Source organism: Balaenoptera musculus, chromosome 1 (assembly GCF_009873245.2).
Source record: "Balaenoptera musculus isolate JJ_BM4_2016_0621 chromosome 1, mBalMus1.pri.v3, whole genome shotgun sequence".
NCBI lineage: Eukaryota > Metazoa > Chordata > Mammalia > Artiodactyla > Balaenopteridae > Balaenoptera > Balaenoptera musculus.
In genome coordinates, this window is record NC_045785.1 from 184,101,283 (window position 1) to 184,122,333 (window position 21,051).

Below are 21,051 nucleotides of genomic sequence, written 5' to 3' on the forward strand. Positions count from 1 at the left end.
AGGCGGGCCCGGCCGGCCGCAGCGCCCAGCAGTCACTGGTCCCGGGGGGACTTGAAAGGAGGAGCTCGCTCGGGGCGTGTCCGGGGCGTGTCCTGGGCGGAGCCCGGACGGGCGGGGCGCGGGGGCAGGGTCAGCGCCGACCGGCCGAGCCCCGCCCAGAGTAGGCGGAGAGGAGCCGGCGGGCGCGCTGGCCCCGCGGAGCTGGGCGGCCGGCGTCGTCCTGCGCGCCCCGCGCCGCTCCCCGCGCCCCGCCATGCCGCCCGCCGGGCTCCGCGGGGCCGCGCCGCTCGCCGCGATCGCGCTCCTGGTGCTGGGGGCGCCCCTGGGTAAGGGCCGGGGGCCGGGGGCGCGGGGGAGGTCTCGGCGCGCGGTCCCGGAGACCCTGGGAGAGCCCGCGCCCCGGAGACCCTGGGGGAGGCTACGACCCGGCGTTGCGGGGTCCGCGGGAGGGGAGGGCGGCGGGTGCTGGGCGTGGGGCCGACCCCAGGGGCCGCTCCGGGCAGAGGCCTCTGGGCGCAGGGACCAGGGTGGAGCTCCGGGGAGTGGGAGTGGGGCTGGGCGGCCACTGGGTACCCCCGTCCGTGCCCACAGCGCTGGCCGGCGAGGACTGCCTGTGGTACCTGGACCGGAATGGCTCCTGGCATCCGGGCTTCAACTGCGAGTTCTTCACCTTCTGCTGCGGGACCTGCTACCAGCGGTACTGCTGCCGGGACCTGACCTTGCTCATCACCGAGAGGCAGCAGAAGCACTGCCTGGCCTTCAGGTGGGCTCCGGCCCCTCCCCTCCTCGTCCGCCTCCACATTCTTAGCCCACACCCAGGGCTCCGGCTTGGGCACGAAGCGGGGCTGTAGCGCCGGGGCTGGGGAGTTCCAGGAGGGGCCGCCTAGTTACCGTCATGTGGTCACCGCTGGCTGGGCTGAGTCCTCCCCTCGCTCCGTGCCTGCGCAAACGGGCGCAGTGGAGCTCTGGGCGCAGTGGAGCTCTGGCCGGAAGGTGGGAGACGGGGGTCTGATTCCCAGGTCCGCTGCTCACCAGCTGCGTGATCTTGGGGAGGACCCAGGACTGGGTCACTGTTTCCTCTCCATGAAAAGGGGGGGACACAATGAGTGGTTTTCAAACTTCTTATTGGAGGGGACGCTGACATATAGAACAGGTATAGGGAGGCTGTGATTGAAGTGGGATCTGAGAAAACAGCTCTGGATCATTTCCCAGGGGGCTTTCAGGGCTCCCGTGCTGGAATCTAACCAGTTAAGTCATGGACGGGGGCGCACACTCCACAGCCCCGCCGGCCGCTCTCTGACCAGCAGGCCGCCTGGCCTTCCGGGAAGTGTGGCCCCCTAAGATCTACCCACACCGGTCGGGCACAGCCCCACCAGGAGACTCACATCTCGGTTTGTGGTGGCCCCCTGCTGGCCAGGGGTCCGAGCCCAGTGTTACTGTCAGCGTGGTGAGGATTCCCCCCTTGAGGTTGGAAGGTGAGGGGACCTGTTCTTTGTCTAAGTCCCAAGACCATAGCGGGCATCGCCTCTGCCGTGATCCTCTTCGTGGCCGTGGTCGCCACCACCATCTGCTGCTTCCTCTGTTCCTGCTGCTACCTGTACCGCCGGCGCCAGCAGCTGCAGAGCCCATTTGAAGGTGCGTCCGTGTGGGACGGGGCAGGGGAGCCTGAGCTGGGCCAGGCTGTGGCCCACGGTGGGCACCAGAGGTCAAGGGGGTGGGGTTCTGCAGCAGCGTGTGCTTCCAGACACACACTTGCCAGCATGTAACCCCAGAAACAGGAGCGTGCAGGGGCACGTGTGAACGCTGGACTGGTATACACGAGTGCGCCTGGCACCGTTTGCCGGCATCAGTGTGCCTGCCCTGGGTTTGTGCGTGCTCTTGGCTCTTAGGAAGCACTGGGGTGGGGCCTGGAGCGTGAGCGTCATCGGGTGCGCTCCGTCATCGGGTGCGCTCCGTGCTCGAAGGACGCGTGCCTGAGTTGGCGTGTGACTGCACATAGGCCCAGACTGGTGGGCGTGGGAACAGTGACTCCCGGGCAGGGCATCAGTGTGGGAGGACCCCCGCTGGGGGCAGCTCTGCTAGGTTGCAAGATTCCAGCCCCACAGCGGCCATCTCCTTGCCCAGGTAAGACGTTCCCCAGGCCATGCTCTCTGGCCCAGGAGGTCTCTGAAGCCCCCTGAGGGAGCAGACTCCTGAACCCAGACTGACCAGCAGGGACCACCTGCGGGCTCCCTGCTGGACTCGGCCGAGCAGGGTCTGGGAGCAGAGGCGGCAGGGCCTCCCGGGCCGGAGGAGGTGGCTTCCCATGGAGGCAGGGCCCTGAATGCTGGTCCTTGTCCCCCCACTAGGCCAGGAGATCCCAATGACAGGCATCCCAATGCAGCCGGTGTACCCGTATCCCCAGGACCCCAAAGCTGGCCCTGCAGCCCCACAGCCTGGCTTCATGTACCCACCTAGTGGTCCTGCACCCCAGTATCCACTCTACCCGGCGGGGCCCCCTGTCTACAACCCTGCAGGTAAGTGAGCCCTTTGCTCCCACCTACCCGCCCCCCCACCCCCTCACAACCGGAGTCCTTCTCCCAGACCTCCAGGCTGCCTTGGCCCCGGGGGTCCTGCGTGGTCCTGCGGTCAGGGGTTCCTTTGCGCCCTCCCGTGCCACTGTGACCCTCATCCTGTCTCCTTGGCTTGCAGCTCCTCCCCCATATATGCCACCCCAGCCCTCCTACCCGGGAGCCTGAGAAACCAGCTGTGTCTCGGCCGTCCCTCAGGGATGCCCCCGCCTGAACCTCCATCCGGCCCTGGGGGTGGGCAGGGTCCTCTACTCGCCAGGCCCCAGACCAAGCTGCGCCCTGAGACCTTCTGGGAACAGAGCCCCAGGGAGAGCAACAGGAGCTGAGCTGGAACTTGGCCGTGAATGAGGGGTGGGTGGGGAGGGCCTGGGATGCCTGGACTATTTTTATCCGGGGCGGGGGAAGGACGGGAAAGCCTGGGTCACAGCCCCTGCTTTCTTTTAGTCCTTCTCCTCCCAGGACCCCAGCCGGGAAGGTTGGGCCGCTCCTGTTTGCCCGCCGTGGGCTGAGGGGGCCGGCGCTGAGGGGGCTCCGCCGGCCGTGGGCAGAAGCCCTCCTCCTGGCGCCCCCGTGGGCCGTGCTCCGGCTGCTGGATTAAAGCTGTAATGACATGTCATGTGGGTTGTGTCATTGGGCCACGCACAACTTCCTGGCTCTGCCCGCAGCCCCACAGCCCTGAAGCAGGGGAGGGCGGGTGCCAGGGCTGGAGCACAGGCAGAAGCCCCCAGGCTGAGGGCTCCTCGGGCTGGTTCCCAGAGCCTGGAGGCGGATCCTGCCACTGCAGGGAAGAGGGTGCTCGTTGGTTAGATGCCCCACGAGGGGCCGGCGAGTGAGGCACCGCCAGCCGCCCAAGGGCCCCTGCCCCCATTCGGTACACTGGGCCTCACACTCGGACCTGGGTGTGTCTGTGTCTCCCAAGGTTGCCAGGTCTCAGCTTCCTCATCTGTAGAATGCGGATGCTGCCTCAGGGCTGTCCTGAGGGTGAACCGCATACAGGAAGCTTGGTCAGGTCCGCCCTTCCCCATCAGAGGAGCCAGCCTGGGCAGGTGCTGTCAGCTGCCTTGGAGCACCAGGGGAGCCCAAGGCACGAGGCCCCCAGGCCCAATTCTGTGTCTCTACTGGGCCAGGCAGGTCTCCTCCCCCGCCCCCCTGACCTCGCCTCCGGAGGACGTGGGCCAGTTTTTAATTCAAGAGGGAAAAGTGCCAACTCAGCTTGGAAAGCCACCCAATCCGCCATCTCCCCCTTCCCAAGCCCCTCGGCTCGACCCCCCTCCCCTCCCTCCGCGGTCCTCCAGCCCCACTGCAACCTGCTTGCCCTTTGGTTTCCTCAGGCCTCTGGGCCCCAGCAGCCTCGTCTGGATGGCCATAGTGCTAACCATGCCCGGGGCCCACTGGAGGCTCTTGTCACACAGCCCAGGCGGGGAGCTCCTGGGCCAGCTGCTTTGGGGACGGGTCAGACCTCTGTCCCTGGACCTGACCCAGATGGAGGGGAAGCTAGGGCTGCTGGGGCCAGAGCTGGGACCACAGCTCCAAGTCCACCTTTTCCTTGAGGATGGGGCAGGGAGGTGGGAGGGGCCGCGAGTGTCCTGGCTTCCGGCCGCAGGTTCTGCCGTCACACGCTGGGAGAGGCTGGGAGAGGCGGTCACTCCAAGGTTTGGACCGTCCCCCTCTCTCTCTCCTGAAGCTGGGAGGTGGAGGAGGTTTGCAGGATAAGATTTCTGAGTTTCCCTAAGAAATGACGTGTAAATGAATGCAAGGCCGTGCCAGTCAGAACTAATTATCCTTATGTCAACAGCCTGGGGCCAATTAAAAATTGCTCTGTAGTCTGGGAGGGGAGTCAAGTTTATCCCAGTCAGAGCTGCCTCCCGCGTCACTGCCCCCAACACTTCCAGTCAATTAGCTCTGCAGAGCACTGAAAATAAGAGAATTCTCAGAAAAGGGGAGACCGTGACAGAGTGCAGCTTCCACATGTGGGAGGCAGAGAGGAGGGCCCCCTCACGTTCTCTAGTTTTTAAAACAAGACAGCACCCTGTCTCCAAAAGTGCCACGTCCTCTGTGGCCCAGCTCCTCACCAGGGGACGGGGCACAGCTGCTCCTGCACCAGCACCCCGGAAAACCGGCAGACACCCTACAACGTGGGGTGGGGTGGGAGGAGCCGTGATCCTCAGGGATCGGGCGACAGTGGGGTCCTGCCGGGCTGGGAGGGACCGGCGGGGACCCTGAGGGGAGGTCTGGGAAGCCGAGATGGGGAAGGGTGGCGTCTTACACGAAGCCCGCCGGCCTGCGCCGCGGGCGCAGCGGGGAATGCTGTGGTGGTGGGCGTGCTGAGCCCAGCGCAGGAAGCCAGGGAGAGGGCTAGGGCCCAGGTACTTGGAATACAGTCAGGCCAGGAGCCAGAGGTCAGCAAGAAAGGGGAGCGCTGGTGGGGCAAGGGGAAAGCTGGAGGGCGGGTGGGATAGAGGAGGCGGTGAGGCCTGCAGAAGGGGGCCGCGGGGTGGGGAGAAGGTGCGTGGCCAGGTAGTGCGGGTAGAGCACGGGCAAGGCGGCCGAGGGGCACCCTCCCCAGGCCAGCAGCCTGTCCCCCTCCCCCGCCCTCCCCAGCAGGCAGCTGGCACGCATCTATCCAGGCTGGGTGAACTTGGTGGGTGACCCGCGTTTGGACCTTACGCTTCTTACAGAAGCCACCTGAGTGGCCTTGGTCCCGACGCCTGGCCTGGGCCTCCTACGACAGGAAGTGGGCCGAATGGCCCTGCAGGCCCAGTGCCTCCAGGGCCTGGGCCCCAGCGTGTACACACCGCCCCCAGGCCCGGCGAGGGGACGGGGAGGGGACAGGGGAGGGGGCACTTTTCCTGCGGGCGGGGCCTGGGGCCAGCGTCTCAGATGGACCCCTGGACGGGGTGGGGGAGAGAGTGCGGCGGCCGGAGGGCCCTGGGGGAGCCTCCTGGCCCAGGTCGGCAGGAAACCTGGGTTTGAATCCGGATCCATCAGCTGTCAGGTCGTTTGCCCCGCCTTGCAACCCCTCCCCTCAATTCAGCTGATCCCAGAGCACCCGCGCCCGAGGACGCTCCCGGCCGCCCCGCCCCCGCCCCCAGGCCTCCCCGCAGTTGGGCCGCGCCAGGTCCAGCTGTCCACCCTCCGGGCTCGGAACGCTGCGCGGCAGAAGGCCCGGGGCCGCGGTGTCCGCCAGGTGGCGCTGCGCCACCACCCCAGGCTCGGAGGGGATGACGTCATCGGCCTGCGGAGGCCACCGCGGAGCGGAGAGGGCAGAGGGGGGAGGGGGAGGGGGAGGGGGAGGGCGGTGCCCCTGGAGGCCCAGGAACAGCAGAAGGTGGTTTTTTTGTCGGCTAATCTTGAGTTAAGTGTGTCACGCCCTAAAGCGACAGGTCCAGCTGGAGCTCTAGGATCTGGACCCTGGCGGGCGGGGTCGCTTAGGCCTCCTGAGCCCCTTCACCTGCGCTCGTTGGTGCCGGGAGGGGGCGTCACCAGCAGCAGCTCCGGGGCGGAGCTCGGGCTCCTGATGAGCTGAGTGGTCGCGGCCCGTGTCACACTCTCTGGGCCAGGCTTTGTCTGCGACGCGGAGGTGATGTCGGTCCGGCTCACAGAGCTGCAGCCTCGGCCCGCAGACTTGCTGCGCTTAGCTTGGGGGCGGCAGTGTGTCCCCCTCCGGCCCGGCCTTGGTTGGGTTTCTGGGGGACAGGCGCGTGGGTGGGGGGAGGGGGCAGGGTGCGCCCTGGGATCTGAGCTCTCTGCTTCCGGGACCAGCCTGCGCTCTGTTTCTGGCCAGACCTAGCTCAGGGGTCCCGCTTCGGCGCAGGGACGCCCCACCTCCGCCCTGCAGACGGGAAGCTGCAGGAAAGCCTACATCTGACCCATACCCAGGTGGCAGTTCCACAGCGACAGGGGTGCAGCTCCTTTAGCCGATCAAACCAGAGAGATGCCTTTGCTGTATCGGGGATGGAGGGCGTGGGGCAGAGGGGGGCACAGCCGTGTGGGCACTGCTCCCCAGCGGCCTGGGGCTGCTGGGAGGAGATGGCTGGAGCCCGCGGTTAGGAAGAGTCGCGGAGGAGCATCCAGAACACGCCTGATAGAGTCATCCCGGCGCCCTGCGCTCCACTCTGCCTGCCACCCCGACGGTGGGCGGCTCTGCCCAGTGACCCCAGGGCCTGGACAGCCAGGTCAGCGGGAGCCCTCCCCTCTGTCCGAGTCCTTCCCTCACACTCTGCTTCCTGCGGATGGGAGCTTGTGTGTGGCAACCTGGGGAGGCGTGGCAGGGAACCTGCGTTTCCGGAGCCCTCCAGGGAGCCCAGGTGAGTATCGGAGCCTCGGGACAGCACAGAGGTGAGCACAGCCATGCACAGCTAAAGGCTCGTATATATTATCAAAATCTTATGGAAAAACAGATACACAGCTATTTATACAGCAGCAGGTGGGTGTGAGGAAATGTCTGCTTTGGCATCAAACCTTCAGGTCCAGCTGCTGTCTGTCCTCTCCTCATGTCTGGAGCCCACTCCCCCCAGGCTCGCCGCCCCTGCCATGTCCTCTGATTAGCTGGGAGGGGCTTGGGGGTGTCCTCAGCCCCTCCTCCCTCTTCCCTGGGCCCTTGGCCCTCCAGTCTTCCAGGCTTGCCCCACACAGAGAGCCAGCAGCGCAGCGGCCTTGCCCCAAGGGCTCCTCAGAGGCCTGAATCCTGGCCCTAGCGGGGCAGTGGGGCCGGGCGGGTCACGTGGTCCCTGGGAGACATCGTTTCTGGATCCTAGGACTTTGGCAGCTTGCCAGCCGCGTGGGCCCCAGGCGTGCCGTCTTCTCGGTCACGTGCTGAAAGGACTCTTCTTGTCCAGAAACCTCAGCTCCAGGTATGAGACATTTGTGGAGAGCCTCAGAGACAAGAAAAGGAAAGCAAGGAGAGAAGGCATCCTTCCCGGAGCTGGCCCAGGCCTCCAGCTCTCCCACGGCAGGGCAGGGACGTCCGGAGCAGGTCAGCCGGCGTGGCGGGCGGGGTCTGTGCGGCCCTGGGAAGCGGGGCCTGGGCAGGCGTGGCGTGGCGGGTGGCGCCTGCAGCCCGGTCCTACTGGAGCAGCTTGGGCACCTCCACCTGTCCGGGCAGAGCAGAGACGGTTTAGAGGAGGGAACCCAGCGGGGGCTTCTGGAACCCCTCTCGCTTCCTTTCCTGCTGGGCTCACGAAGAGAGGAAGTGTGGACAGAGGGAGCCCTTTCCCTTTTCTGTGAAAACCCGATGCCACCGAATGACCCTGGAGTTACAGTCGAGGTTGTGCGGTATCTCAGGAGTGACCGTGTAGGGGTGGGGTCTGCCGGGCAGAGGACCGAGACTCCACCCCCCAGGGAGGCCGAGCCTTGAGAAGCAGGGTCTCCAGGGACGGACTGCTTCCCAAAGACCTTTGGGATAAACTGACCTGTAGGACTTGGCTGGTCCTGAGAGGGAATTAGGAAAACAAAGACCGTCTGGGTTTGGGGAATGGGGGGAGGGAGGAAGGGTCTGAAGCTGCTTCTCCATTTCTGGGAGAAAGGGGTTCCACTGCAGGGTGAGGGGCTAAAGGGAGCCCCCGAGAGGAAGGGCAGGCTCCCTCGCGGGGGAGGCGGGGCGGCCAGGCGGGGGCGGAGGGCGGTGAGATGAGCCAGCCCCCTCCCAGCCCCGCGCACCCTGCGGCTGAGCGCACCCGCTCACCTTCTTGAGCTGCTTGAGGTTGCTGGAGCGGATGGCGGCCAGCAGCTGGTCCCGGGAGTTCTTCTCCTGGGCGGGGAGGACCTTGTCGCCCATCTTGCGCTGGGTGGCCGGCGAGAGCGAGTTCTTCAGGTTCTCCACGAGGAGCGGGGGGGCCAGGGGCGGCGGCGGTGGGGGGGGCGCGGCCGGGGCGCCCCCTTTCCCCGGGGAGTTCTTGGGAGCGGCCCTGGGGGACGGCTGCGGGGAGGGCCTGGGGGAGCCGCGGGCGGGGGCCCCGGCGCGGGGCACCTCCAGCAGCGCCGCCCCCCCGCTGGCCTCGCGCGCCTGGCGCTGCTCCTGCAGCCGCTTCTGCCGCTGGCGGTCCATGTTGCGGCTGAGCAGGTTGGTGACGGTCATGCGGGGCCCGGCCAGCTCGAAGTGGTAGCCCAGCTTGAGCAGCGTGGTGTTCTCCTTGAGCAGCTTGGCCATCTCCATCTCGGTCTTGCCGCCGCAGATGTGGCGCTGGTTGTGGAAGCGGAGCTCGGTCAGCGAGGTGTTCTGCAGGAGGGCCCGGAAGATGGCCAGGATGCCCTTGCCGGTGATGTGATTGGAGTCCAGGTTCAGGCTGGTGATGGTCTTGTTGGCCTTGAGCATGATGGCGATGGCGAACGCCACGTGGTCGTCCGCCCGCGTGTTGGCCAAGGCGAAGACCTTGACGGCCGTGTTGAACTCCAGCGCCTCGGCGAAGCGCACCAGGATCTCGGGGGTGATGCAGTCCGAGTTGTTCACGTTGAGCTCGGTCACCTCCGGGTCGTTGCTCTTCACCCTCTCCAGGGGCTCGTCAAAGACGCTGGGGGCCGCCTCCTCCTCAGCCTGGGCCGGCCCGTCGGCGGGCTCGGCGGGGGCTCCAGGGGCTGATCTCTCCGGCGCCGCCGGGCTCTTGCTCTCTTCGCGGGGGGCCTTTGCACGGCGGGGCTCCTCCTTTCTGGCCTTCTCGTCCTCCGGCCTGGCACCCCTGTCCCTGCTGCCTCTCTCCGCCTTCTGGCCCTCCGTCCGGGCGTCCGTGTCCTTCCTCTGCCCCTGCACCTTCTCGGCCTCCTCTGTCTGGCTTGCTTCCTTCTTCTGCTCTCCCTTCTTCCCCTTGTCTCCGCTCACACTCCCCTGCCTCTCCTCGCCCTTCCTGGGGGCTGCCGTCCCGTCCTGCGCCCGCCCCTCCTTCCCGGCCTCCTTCTTGTCCACCGCGGCCCTGACCCGGCCCTTCTCGAGGCCTCTGACGAGCTTCTCCTCCTTGGGCCTCTCTGCGCCTTTGCCTTCAGCTTCGTCCTTGTCTCTTGAGAAGCTTTTCTTCAAGCCGCCCCTCTTTGGCTCCTTCCCCAGGTCTGAGTCCCGTCTGGGGCCCAGGGGCTTTTTGCTGGCATCTCTGCCCCTTTCCTCTCCCTTCTTGGCATCTGTCTTGGTCTCCACTTGCTTGCCCTCCTAAGAATTCAGGAAAGAAAAATAAACATGAAGAGCTGGCTACGGAGGCAGAGGAATGAGCCTGGGGACAGCGTGGGGGTCACTTATGTAACCGCCTGGAGCCTCCAGACAGTCTCCGTTGAGGACGCCATGCGGGGGCTTGGGGTCACGTGCAGAGACCGAGCTGACATCGGACTCACAGAACGTCAGGGTCGTTAGGCCCCAAAGGGAATTCCTGGGCGGCTGTGGCCCTTCCTCCCCAGAGGATCTCAGACCCTGAAATGCTCTCCTCTGTCGTGGGTGACTGGGAAGGTGGACCCTGCTGAGCCTTGCTGGAACATCCCTAGAACTGGTCGTGTCTTTGTTTAAAATTTTAGATTTTTGTCCATATTGCTTTCTTTGTGTTAAATTTGATTTTTTACAGTATTCATTAAAACATTAGTTGTCTTGGGGCTTCTCTGGTGGCACAGTGGTTGAGAATCTGCCTGCCAATGCAGGGGACGTGGGTTCGAGCCCTGGTCTGGGAGGATTCCACATGCCGCAGAGCAACTGGGCCCGTGAGCCACAACTACTGAGCCTGCGCGTCTGGAGCCTGTGCTCCGCAACAAGAGAGGCCGCGATAGTGAGAGGCCCGCGCACCACGATGAAGAGTGGCCCCCGCTTGCCGCAACTAGAGAAAGGCCTCGCACAGAAACGAAGACCCAGCACAGCCATAAATAAATAAATAAAAATAAATAAAAAATTAAAAAAAAACAAAAAAACATTAGTTGTCTTGATCTCCTGGGCTCCCCTTGCTTCCTGTGCTCTGGGCGGGAGCCTCAGGGCCTTGCCCAGGCTCCCAGGAGTAGGTCAGTGATTCTCAGATCCCGGGGTTTTTACAGCCGAGACCTTTTCAAAGGAAAAAAAGGTTGGAGGGACCAACAAAGGACTGCTTATGTTTTATTTTATCAGTTAGGAGTATTTGTAAATTCTGTCTACCATCCTCATCTCATCGAAATAAGAAGAAGCCAACAATAAAGAAGGAAGGTAGACGTAACAGAATAAAGGACATACCTTTACATCAAATATATGTGGCTTTTTGAAAAGCCCACATCATTTCCCTTATTTTTTAGCAAGCACTGTGCTAAGGCCCAGCCCTCTCTGTGAGGAGCCCGGGACCCGCCAGGTCAGCTGGCCTCGGGAGAGCTGGACCCATGCTGAGGTGGCGGGGGACCGTGGCAAGGATGCTGTGTTGAGCTAGAGGCCGGGGCGTGACGTCTGCACCTTATTCTGAGAGCCGCGGGAGCAGCTGAATCGCCTAAGACGAGATATTAGATTTAACCCTGTCCAGCTGTGATAGACCCCAGGGCAGCTGGGCCCCCAGGGACGCCCCGATGTCCTTCTGAAGGTTCTTAACAGGAGGAGGCTATGGCCCGACTGCTGGGAGGTGTTCTGTCTCTCAGGAGCCAGGTGGCTGTGGGGACAGAAGCCCACTCGGCCTACGTGGCCCTTCCTCACATGTGTCCCAGAGGGAGTGGGGTGCCGGTTGGCCCTATGGAAACAGTGTGCACCTGGACCACAAACACATGCCCTTGGGGACCAGCCCCAGGGTTCATTTAGCTCCGCTGCCAGAATCCCATCAGGCAGCCATGGGGCACGGGGCCTGCTGAGCCAGGGCCTTGGAAGGCACCACTTCCCTCCTCCTGCCTCGCAGGCCCAGGTCAGGACTCGTGGGGCACAGAGCCCCCTCCCACTCACTCCAGCTCCCACAACACGGGTGACCCTTCAGAGCACCTTCCAGGGCTGGGCCAGGAGGGGTGGCGATCGTGACTTGATTTGAAAGGGAGAGAGGAACTTGCAGATACGAGGCCAGTGAGGGGCCCGGTGGCTCAGCCCTTTTAGGACATTTGTAAGAACCCACCCACCGTCTGGCCAGGGAGCCTCTCGCCCTCCCCGTCCCCCCGGGTTCAGAGTGGTTCCATCACAGATGCTGTCCCCTCGAGGAGCTGTGGGTGAGTTGGGGCTGTGGCCCACCCCCCAGACGGAGGTCACGCCCCCGGCCGTGCCCACGGCACACGGTCCTGCTGCCCTCTGCCGGGTTCCCATGCCGCTCGCAGGCCTCGCTTGGAGGGAAACTGGGGATCCAGAGGGAAGATAACTTAGCCAGCCTCACCCAGCATTCGTGAGAACCCGACTTCAGACCTGTCTCACTAGCACCCCCGTGGGGCAGGGTGGGGATGGGCAAAAGCACCCCCCCCCCCCCCCCCCCCCCGCTGCCCGCAGAACCTACGCCCGCCTTCTCTCCCGCCCCCACGCAGCCTCTCAGGACTGTTTTCCAACATCCTAGCCCTCTCTCTGGCCCCGCGTTGTCTTCACCGGGATTCTCCCCCGACCTATGCGCTCCCCGCACCGGCTCCTAGTGGGCTGGGTTCTGCCACGTGTCTGCTCTACAGGGGGGGCGCCAGCCCTTTAAAAAGAACCTAATGAAAAACAGGCCGGGGGTGGGGGGGTGCGGGGTGGCGCTGAGTAATCATCGTTGCCTCCAAATAGCCAGGAATGAGTGGGGCTGGGGCCGAGAGCTCAGACGTTGCCTTAAAAGGAGAAGCAGACCAGCTTCGTCCCGGGGCCGGGCTTCCTTGGAGCCAAGCTCCTCGGCACAGAGCACGCTGCCTCCTTGCTTGCCTGAGGCGGACGCCAGGCCGACTTCTGCTGCTGGAACTGGGGCTGCATCCTGGTCACCTCTGGGGGTGACTCTGTGGTCCTGTCTCTAGGCCCCTCGACGAAGCGGGTTTAGGTTGAGTTGAACTAGGCACCCCCATGGAGCAAAGGTCTGCAGGCCTCTGGATGAGACTAAGCGGAGTTATTTTCTTCCTTTGGGAGAAGCTTTCGGGTCAGGGGAAGTCACAGGGGTGGTTTGGGACTTCCTCGTGGACGCAGGGGAGTGGAAAGGATGACCTCGGAAAATCTCTGAGGACCCGTGACACGTGGCAGGGACCCGCCGTGAGTCCAGGGTCAGGGTCAGGGAAAGAGGCAGCTCCCGGCCCCCAACTCCTCCAGGCCGTTCGGCCTCATGACTTTGCTCTGTGCCTTCAGGTGGTCAGGGTCCAGGGGACGCGTCTTTGGCGGGTGTGGACAGCAGGATGCCGTGTCTTTCCCCGCCTTGGGCCTTGCACTACTTCCCCGGGAAGTCTCGTCTGATTGGACAGGGGAGAGCGCTTCCCACTTCCACTGCCAAAGCAGGAGAGGAAAGGAAGTGCGTGCCTGTCAGGAAGTCCCTAAAAATGAGGACCCCCTCCCCGCCTGGTGCGCTGCACTGAGCCCCCGGCCCACCGGTGCCCTGCGAGCTCACGCTGACTGCCACCCAGGTCCTCTCTGTCCTTCCCATGACCCATCACCTGAGGAAGAGTAATCCTGGCCCGAGGCATCTGCAAGAAGGGGTCGCAGGCCCCCAGAGGGCAGGTGGAGCCTGGGAAACGCCTCAAAAGGGGAGGGAGTGCAGAACAGACCCGCTAGCCTAGGAGGGGGCGGGGCCAAGGGGGCAGGGGTGGCCACGGCCTTGAGGTTAGGTGCATTTGCTCCTTCCCCACAGCAAGAGCAGGGTGGTGCCCACGCAGATGGCTCTGTGTCCCCAGGGCTGCGTGGTGAGGCCCCTGAAGGTCTGTGTCCGGAGCATCCGGGCTGGGGGCAGGGACGCGGCTGCCAGAACTCTCTCCCCAGACTTCACTGAAGTTCTGGGGGCGCTGACAGCCTCAAGGCTGTGGCGCGGAGCCCCTTAGAAGACAGCATTTCCCCTTGGCCTTGGCTGGGGCTGCTTCTTGGTCTTCCCTGGTCAAGGTTCCATTTCCCGGGAAAGCATCGGGGGCATGTCCTGTTCCCGTGCTCAGAGCGCCCCCCAAACAACTCTCCTTCCTGTCCTGCACCTGCACTCCCCACCAGCCCCTCCGTGTCTCACAGCCCAGCTCGCACCCCCCTGCTTCTCCCCTGAAGCCGGCTGGCCGAGGGCTGGGGCCCTGGCCCCCACTCTCTCCAGGCACCTGGTGACCTCTGATGTCAGGCACTGCAGCTGTCAGGGCCGTCTGTCTACAAGGCAGGGCAGGGAGGAGCTGGCCATGGGCCGGGGGCACCCGAAGTTCCCCTGGGAGGGCAGCTCCCTTACAGGGCTGGCGGGCGTGAGGGCAGGACAGGGGCAGGGCCAGGCTTCACGGGGGCCCAGAGAGCTCACTCCCTCCAGCCTCCTGCTGCACGGAGGGCCAGCTCTCTCACTGTTTTCCACCAAGAAGAGAGAGTCTAGATTCTCCCAACAAGAAGTTTCAGCAGAGTCCACTGCCTTCGGGGGCCGGCGGGGGGGGGGGAGCAGTATTGCTGGGGCTGGCAGTCCTGGGAGGGACGGCGGTGCCCGTTTCCCTTGGTGCTTCGCGGGCAGGAGCCTCTGCTGAGGCTTAGGCCAGCTCGTTGGGCTGAGCTTCAGGTCTGTAACAACCGATCGTCCCCTAGGCAGCTACCGGCTCCCTCCAGGGCTGTCGGGAAGCTGGGATCGTTCAGGAAAATTCTGCCTATAGTTGCATGGGCGTTCATTGGCTTTGCAGGCAGCTTGCAGGAAACCCAGACCCAGAGGGTGGCTTGGAGCTGGGGGAGGGGGAGGGGGTACGGAAGGAGGGTGCATAGGGCTTTGACACCCCTTGGTTAACATTCCCGGAAACATACTTTCTGGGGTGTTCAGGGCTCATACAGACACTCAGCTCCTGCCCATAACTGGTGTCTGGTTAGTCCGCTGAGAACGGGGGCTGGGAGTGGAATTCCCATTGCTGGGCTGGGGTCTGGACCACTCACTGTGAGGGCAGCACCGTGCCTTCTCGCACTCTCTGAGGCGCACCCAGGACTCTGCTTGCATCTCTGCAGCTCCCAGCACAAGGCCTGCAAGTGGTCAGTGCCTGGCGGGACGACGGCCATGCCAGGCGAGGACAGGCCCAGGCTCAGGGCCCTCCGTGCTCCCAGTCTGGAGCCCCAGGGGTGGATAGGGTTAGCGCCAGTCCGCACCCGCGAACACAACAAGCTGTGCTGGAGGCTGTGCCCCTCGATCCCCAAAAGAAAGCCTCCTGCCTGCTCAGGGCGCCCGGGGACGTGTGTGCCTGGTGTGCCCTGAGCCCAGGGGCCAAGGTCAAGAGGATAAGAGGAGCCACCCCTGACACCCAGGCTCCAGCCCATCCTGGGGACAGCACACCAGGGACGGCGAGGCACCCACTGTCCTGCCCAGTGAGGAAACTGGTCATTTCCCAGCTTTGGCCGCGTCTGGAGAGGGCACCACGCCCCCCGCCCCTCCCGGAACCCTCAGCCCCGGTGCGATGCTCTGCGGGGCTGTCATTGTCCCCATTTCACACAGGACGAAACTGAAACCCAAGGCCGCACAGCTACCCCCGAGGAGGCCGGGCTTCCAGCTCTGGGGTCTGAACCGTTTCCTCCACAGCCCACCGTCCTGGGTTTCACTGAAACGCTGCACTGAGGGCTTGGCTTGAGCCATCCTTCCGGTTACTCCTGACCATCCGTCCGTCCATCCATCCATCCATCCATCCATCCAAGCAGGCAGAGCGAGCTGAGCTCCGGGCTCAGGCAGGAGGAAGCTTGGGGACGTGGGGGTGAGGGCCTCACCCGCGATGACCTTCCCTGGTGTCTCACGGGCTGCCTTTCGCTGTCCCTACAAGCCTTTACCACGTCGTCAGAGTATCTTGGAAACAAACACGGAAAACCCACCACCGTTGGACAGTGTGTGCAAGGGGAGCGTGTGGGCCGGGGGCCAGTGCTAACGTTTTCCTGGCTCTGCAGACGGCGTGTTGGGGGAAGTGAGAGGCTGGAGGTCAAGCCCGGATCTCCCGGGCTCTTCACTGCCCTTCCTGCCATCCGAGGAGTGGGTGCCACCCCCGCCAGGAGCTCCTGGCAAAGCACGTGGAGCACACCTGACGTTCGTCCCCTGGGTGCCCGGTCGTTGGCACACACAGAGGGACAGGTCTGCGCCAGGCACCGGGCTTGGCCCCTGGGGTGCAGAGAGGGCAGGCGGGAACCCCCCAGGAGCCCGGTACTGGGGTGGGGCGGGCAGCCAGCATTCCCTGGTTCCCCTGGATTTCACGTCCAGGCTGGCAGGAGGGGCCCCGTGGCCTCTGCTAAGGCAGGCTGGTGGGGAAACAGCCTCGTGGGAATGAAGGTCAAAAAAAGGAAGGCTCCCACCTGCTCAGGGCTCGTGGGGACGTGTGCACCTGGGGGGCACTTCTTATTTAGATGCTGAAGGAGTCAGCGTCTGCAACCCCGGGCCTCTACTTCCCCGTGTTGGTTTTCCCACATTACTTGGCACTGAGACTGAAATTCAGAGGGCCTGTGTGCTTGACGAGGGCCAGAAATGAAATAGACGGAGGCTTGGAGGTCAGTCCTGAGGACCCTGACCTGCCTTCCCGCCCGGCCCCAGCCCTGCAGCCCAGAACCGCTTAGGCTGACCGCTGAGCCGGGTCAGACCGGCGGGGCAGTGTGAGGCCCGGGCTGCTGGGGGAGGATGCAGGTGACCCCGTGTCCTCTGGAAAGACGGCCGAGGCTCTGCCTTTCAGCAGGGCCAGCGGGGAGCACTTCTACGCTCCCCACAGCCTCTCCTGAGGAGGCCAAGCCCGAGACGGGGCCCAGAGGCCCTCGGGGAGTCGGCTAAGGCCCCCAGCCCTGAGGATGTCCGGAGCTGGGGAGGGAGGTGGGGGCCGAGAGGCAGAAAGACAAGCCGGCCAGCGCCGAGCCTGCCCCCCAGGATGGCCCTTGAAGGAAGGCGGCAAATAGGGAGCCGGCCCTGGGGTCCAAGGTGGGAGGCTCGGGGCGGGGGACACTGACGGCCACTTTATTCCACCTTTATGGCTTTACTCTCCACCTCTACCGCTTTACCTCAGAGGACGGAGCAACTGGGGAGAGGCTGCGTTTGCTTTTCCAAACGAGACCGGTTACCTTCAGGCCGAGACCTGACCCCCAGGACTGGCACCCATGGGCTAGTTTCCGGCTACTTCCCCAGTGGCTTCCCTCTGGGCCACCACTTGGAACGTGGTCCTTCAGGACAAGGCTGGAGCCCCCCACTGACTGCTCAGTTCTCACGCCGGTCACCGCGGACCCCCTTGTTGCTGGGGAAGGTGCGTGGGCGAGAGTGAGACGAGGTCCTGCTAAATGGAGAGGTCACCTGCCCGCGGACCCTCGGAAAGCTCGAATTCAGAATTTCTTCCTTTCTAAGGCTAACATCCCATTATATGTGCAGACCACGTCTTGTCTATGCACTCATCCTTGGATGGACCCTTGGGTTGCTTCCGCCTTTTGGCTGCGTGAATCAGCTGCTGAGCATGGCTGGGCAGGTGTGTGTCTTGAGTCCCCGCTTTCAGTCCTTTTTTTTTAAAATCCTTTTCACATACTTTATTATTTATTTATTTTTAAAAATAGCCCTCAACTTTTAGGTTGTGCATTTTTTTTCTTTTTCTTTTAAATTAATTTATTAATTATTTATTTATTTGGCTGTGTCGGGTCTTAGTTGCGGCACGTGGCATGCTTTGTTGCGGCGCGTGGGCTCTTTGTTGTGGCGCACAGACTTCTCTCTAATTGTGACGCACGGGTTCTAGAGCGCGGGCTCATTAGTTGCAGGGCGTGGGCTTAGTTGCCCCGTGGCATGTGGGATCTTAGTTCCCCAACCAGGGATCGAACCTGCGTCCCCTGCATTGGAAGGCAGAGTCTTAACCACTGGACCAGCAGGGAAGTCCCCTTGCTTTCAATCCTTTTGGGTCTGCACCCAGAAACAGCATCCCTGGAGCGACACCCAGGTTCTGGCTTCTCTACACCAGCTGCCTTGACTGCTTCACCACCCAACCTTCCTTGTACCGAGTGTGTCAATCACATCCTTACAAAACCCTCAACCGTGGTCACAGCCACTGTGCAAGCCCCGGCCTGACTCTCGCCCACTGCACGTCTGTGCTGCTCCCCATCAAGGCTGCTGGACACACCCCCTCCTGAGCCCCAGCTCTGACGTCAGAATGCCCGGGTCCAGCCTTTGCTCTCACGTGAACTTGGGGACCACAGTCCTTCCCGGGCTGTCCAGTGGCTTCAACGAAGTTGCATGAAGCTCTAACAGTGCCCAGCGCACAGGAGCTTCCGGTAAAGTCAGGCGTCCTCACTGAGCGCATGTCCCCCGTCTACAGCGCCTCCTGCTCTCCACGCATCTGTGTGAACCTTTCCCCTGACCCGCCCCACCCGCAGTCTCAGCAGACCACCTCCTCCACTCACATCCCCGGAATAAACAGAAACCAACTGCGGGAATCCTCCCACTCCGGCTGCGGCTCCCCTCCCTCCTCCTGTCCGGGGCTCCCCTGCCTGGGGCTCTGGCTCCCAGCCCCACTCCTTACACCCCCACCTCCCCCCACCACCACCTCCCAGAGCCCTAACCTCTTCCCCTTCCCTGGCTCCCTCCCATCACCTTGTAAAAGTGCTCACACCTCCCCCAGGACAACCAAATTCTGCCTCAAGCCCACCGCCCCGCCCAGGTGCCCTCTGTCTCTATCCTTTTACCCCAGCCTCCCCCAAAGAGTTCTTTTTAAATCCCTGTTCATCTCTGGATCCGACACAGTTTCGCCTCAACCCCCAACATTCCACGGAAATGTCTCACCCAGATCATCGCTGACCTTGTTGCTAAATCGGATTTAGGTCTTTTATTCCTTATCTTGCCTAGTTGCTTGGAAAACATGTGACACTGCGGACCAGCCCTCCCCTCCCCCCTCGAGCCACCTCCTGGCCCTCTGGCAGCTCCTTCTCAGTCCCCAGGCCGTCCTCCTCTGCCTGCCCCTAAAACGTGGGTGTTTTCAAGGTTTTCCTTGAAGCCTCCTTCATTTACTCTTTTAGCGTCTCCCTGGGTCACCTCATCCACTCTGATAGCATCAGTTGGGTTCTAGGTCCTGGTGTCTCTTGAAGCTGTACTTCTGGGCCAGAACCCCCTACGGAGGTTCGGACCCTAGTATCCAACCGTCTAATGAACATCTCAGCTTACGAGCCCCAACGCACCCCAAAAACTCCTCTTCTCTCCCCGCCACCACACCTGCTCCATCTTGGTGGGTGGGTCCCCAAATCCATCCTGATGAGAAGGGGTGGAGTAGCATGTGAGGAGCCGGGGGGACCCCTCTGCCTCACTCATCCCTGCTCCCCATCCCAAAGGATTCGGGGGGCGGCTGTGAAATCGACCTATTTTACAAAAGACAGTTTTATACACACACACCCCGCCTCCCACAGGCAGATGAGGCCGCATCGTCCACACTACCTTCTCCACCCTCACCAATGTTCCTCTGGTCCAGGCCCCGTCACCTCTCACCTGGGTCACTGCAGACCTTCTCACTGGCCTGCTCTCTGCCAGGACACTCTTCCCGCTGCAGCATCAGGACCTTTCTGGAGTACAGATCCGCCAACTCACTCCCTTCCCTGAAACCTTCTGGTGGCTCCCCGGTCCCCCAGGGTAAGCCTTGACTCCCAAGACCTCACCCCAACTTGCGTTCCTTCCCGCCAGCCCCGCCTTTGCCTTCGCCTTCGAGGGACCCAGACTGTGGGCTTTTGCGACGATGTTCTCACTACGTGGAAAGCTCTTCCTCCTTTTTCCTGGTAAATTCTTACCCTAATTTTTAACCTTGAGGGATCTTAGCTGAGATCTTTAAATCAGCTGGGATTTATTTTGGAGTATGTTAGGAGGTAGCAATCTAACTTCTCCCCCAAACTAACGTCCAAGTTATCTAATGTCTGGATTACTTTTATGATAAGAAAAAACAAAAGTTGTTTCAGAAAAAGAAAAGGAGAGAAAATTGTCCTTAAATATTTCAGTTTCATAGCAAGACAAAGGGAAAAGAAAAACAAAACAAAAAACCAAGACACCTCAGGTCAGCGGCAGGTAGGAAGGGCGGATAGGGACAGAGATGGACGGTGATTCCCCACCACGCAGCCCAGCGGCGCTGTGCCAGGACCCACCACGGAGCCTGACCCTTGCCCGGTCCAGCTCCAGAGACTATGAGGTCGGCGCAGAGATAAGTATTAGGGTTGCGCAGAGGGCTGGGGGGCTCAGGCGCCGCCTCCCACCCCAGTGTAAACAGTTCATCTTTACCTCCCGGGATGGGGGGTGGTTTGTGAACCTGGGACACAGGGCACTTTCTGCTGGCGTCCAGCGTGAGGCCAGGCTGCCTCTGTGTCCGCTTTGCCCTGTACGTGGAGGGAGGGAGGGCCGGCGTCTTCTGGAAAGCGGGTGATGTGGAGACTTGGTGTTTCAGCCCCTGCACCGAACTCCTCACCAAACTCTGCCCCTTGGCTGCTTGGGGTCCTCGAGGGCAAGGACTTCGTGTGAAAGAGATGTGAAGTGCTGACCAGGGGAAGGACACCTGCCGGCGGGGACGGGGGCGACTCTGGGGCCCTTGTCTCCTCCTACGAGCTCCAAGAGCCCCGCAAAGAAGGGAGGGGCCTGTCCGCGGTCACCGGCATTTCCCTGCAGGGAAGGGAGCGCCAGGTCAGGGGTGGGTCGCGGCTGCACTGGGCCTGCCCTGGCCGGACCCCCGCGGGCCATGTGAGGCTGTGAAGGAGCCACGTCCAGGGCGGAAGAAGGGTCTCGTGGTGGATCTTCTCTGCCCCGAAGGCTCAGCGGCAGTGTCTCTGTGGACCTAAGGGACTTGTCTCTGGCCGCTGGGTCTGGTGACTCAGGGTGGGAAGCTTGTAGCAAACCCCATTTTTGGAGAAACTGGGAAAGCACACGGTAGAAACAAACAAGTCGCTTTGGCCCTCTGCTGACTGCCGGGCTCGGCTGCCCCGAGTGCCTGCAATTCGTCCCAGGCAGACGCAAGCCAGTGAGTCTGGAGAAGGCTGTAAAGGGCCGCTTAGATGTGAGCGTTTCCCTCTTGTCCCTCCTGCCACCCCTGGGACCTCAGCGGGACCCAGGGAGTGAGACGAGCAGTTTAATAATTTTTAAGGAGCTTGTCTCAATTTTAGTACTTATAGTTGTAAGAGATCGTTTCCTTCAATTTTGACATGGCTTTGTCCCAGTTATCTAGGGATCATATTCCAACTTTCTGTGGCAACTCAATTTTACATAGTATTTTGAAAGGTAATTGTAATGTCCCTGGGTCCCACTGAGGTCCCAGGGGTGGCAGGGGGGACACGCCGTCCTCTTGCCCGGTTGTGAGGGGGGCCTGGCTCTCCCACAGCCCCTCCCGCCTCTTCTGGACAGAGGCCTGGACTCTGCTCTTCCCCAGGCCCCGAGCCCGGCTTCAGGCTTCAAGTCACCACCTTGAAGGCTTAATTCCTGGACAAGGGGCCTCACACTTCAGTTCTGCACTGGGTCCTGAAGATTCTGGAGCCAGCGCCGGGACG

At 62.7% G+C, this 21,051-nt stretch overlaps 3 protein-coding genes across 4 annotated transcripts in view; 2 read left to right on the forward strand and 1 right to left on the reverse strand.

The window, feature by feature from the left end:
• The first annotated feature begins 203 nt into the window (after window positions 1-203).
• SHISA4 (shisa family member 4) lies at window positions 204-3,184 on the forward strand. Its single transcript, XM_036837426.1, has 5 exons — window positions 204-326; window positions 592-763; window positions 1,502-1,635; window positions 2,349-2,516; window positions 2,692-3,184. The coding sequence occupies exons 1-5, from the start codon at window positions 254-256 to the stop codon at window positions 2,736-2,738; spliced, it is 594 nt and encodes a 197-aa protein (XP_036693321.1). The 5' UTR covers window positions 204-253; the 3' UTR covers window positions 2,739-3,184.
• A 3,297-nt stretch (window positions 3,185-6,481) lies between these two features.
• LOC118882819 lies at window positions 6,482-7,950 on the forward strand. The gene is made up of 2 exons (XM_036829154.1): window positions 6,482-6,877; window positions 7,409-7,950. The coding sequence occupies exons 1-2, from the start codon at window positions 6,505-6,507 to the stop codon at window positions 7,924-7,926; spliced, it is 891 nt and encodes a 296-aa protein (XP_036685049.1). The 5' UTR covers window positions 6,482-6,504; the 3' UTR covers window positions 7,927-7,950.
• LMOD1 (leiomodin 1) overlaps window positions 6,932-21,051 on the reverse strand; it is a 33,437-nt gene continuing 19,317 nt past the window's right edge. Inside the window, exons 2-3 of one of the 2 annotated variants that reach the window (XM_036829142.1) lie at window positions 8,254-9,705; window positions 6,932-7,662 (exon numbers count right to left, since the gene is read on the reverse strand). In XM_036829142.1, the coding sequence (XP_036685037.1) occupies window positions 7,636-7,662; window positions 8,254-9,705 (1,479 nt within the window). In that variant the 3' untranslated portion in view covers window positions 6,932-7,635. Of the gene's footprint in view, window positions 7,663-8,094; window positions 9,706-21,051 lie in introns of those variants that run through there. The other variant, XM_036829134.1, reaches the window with a different exon arrangement.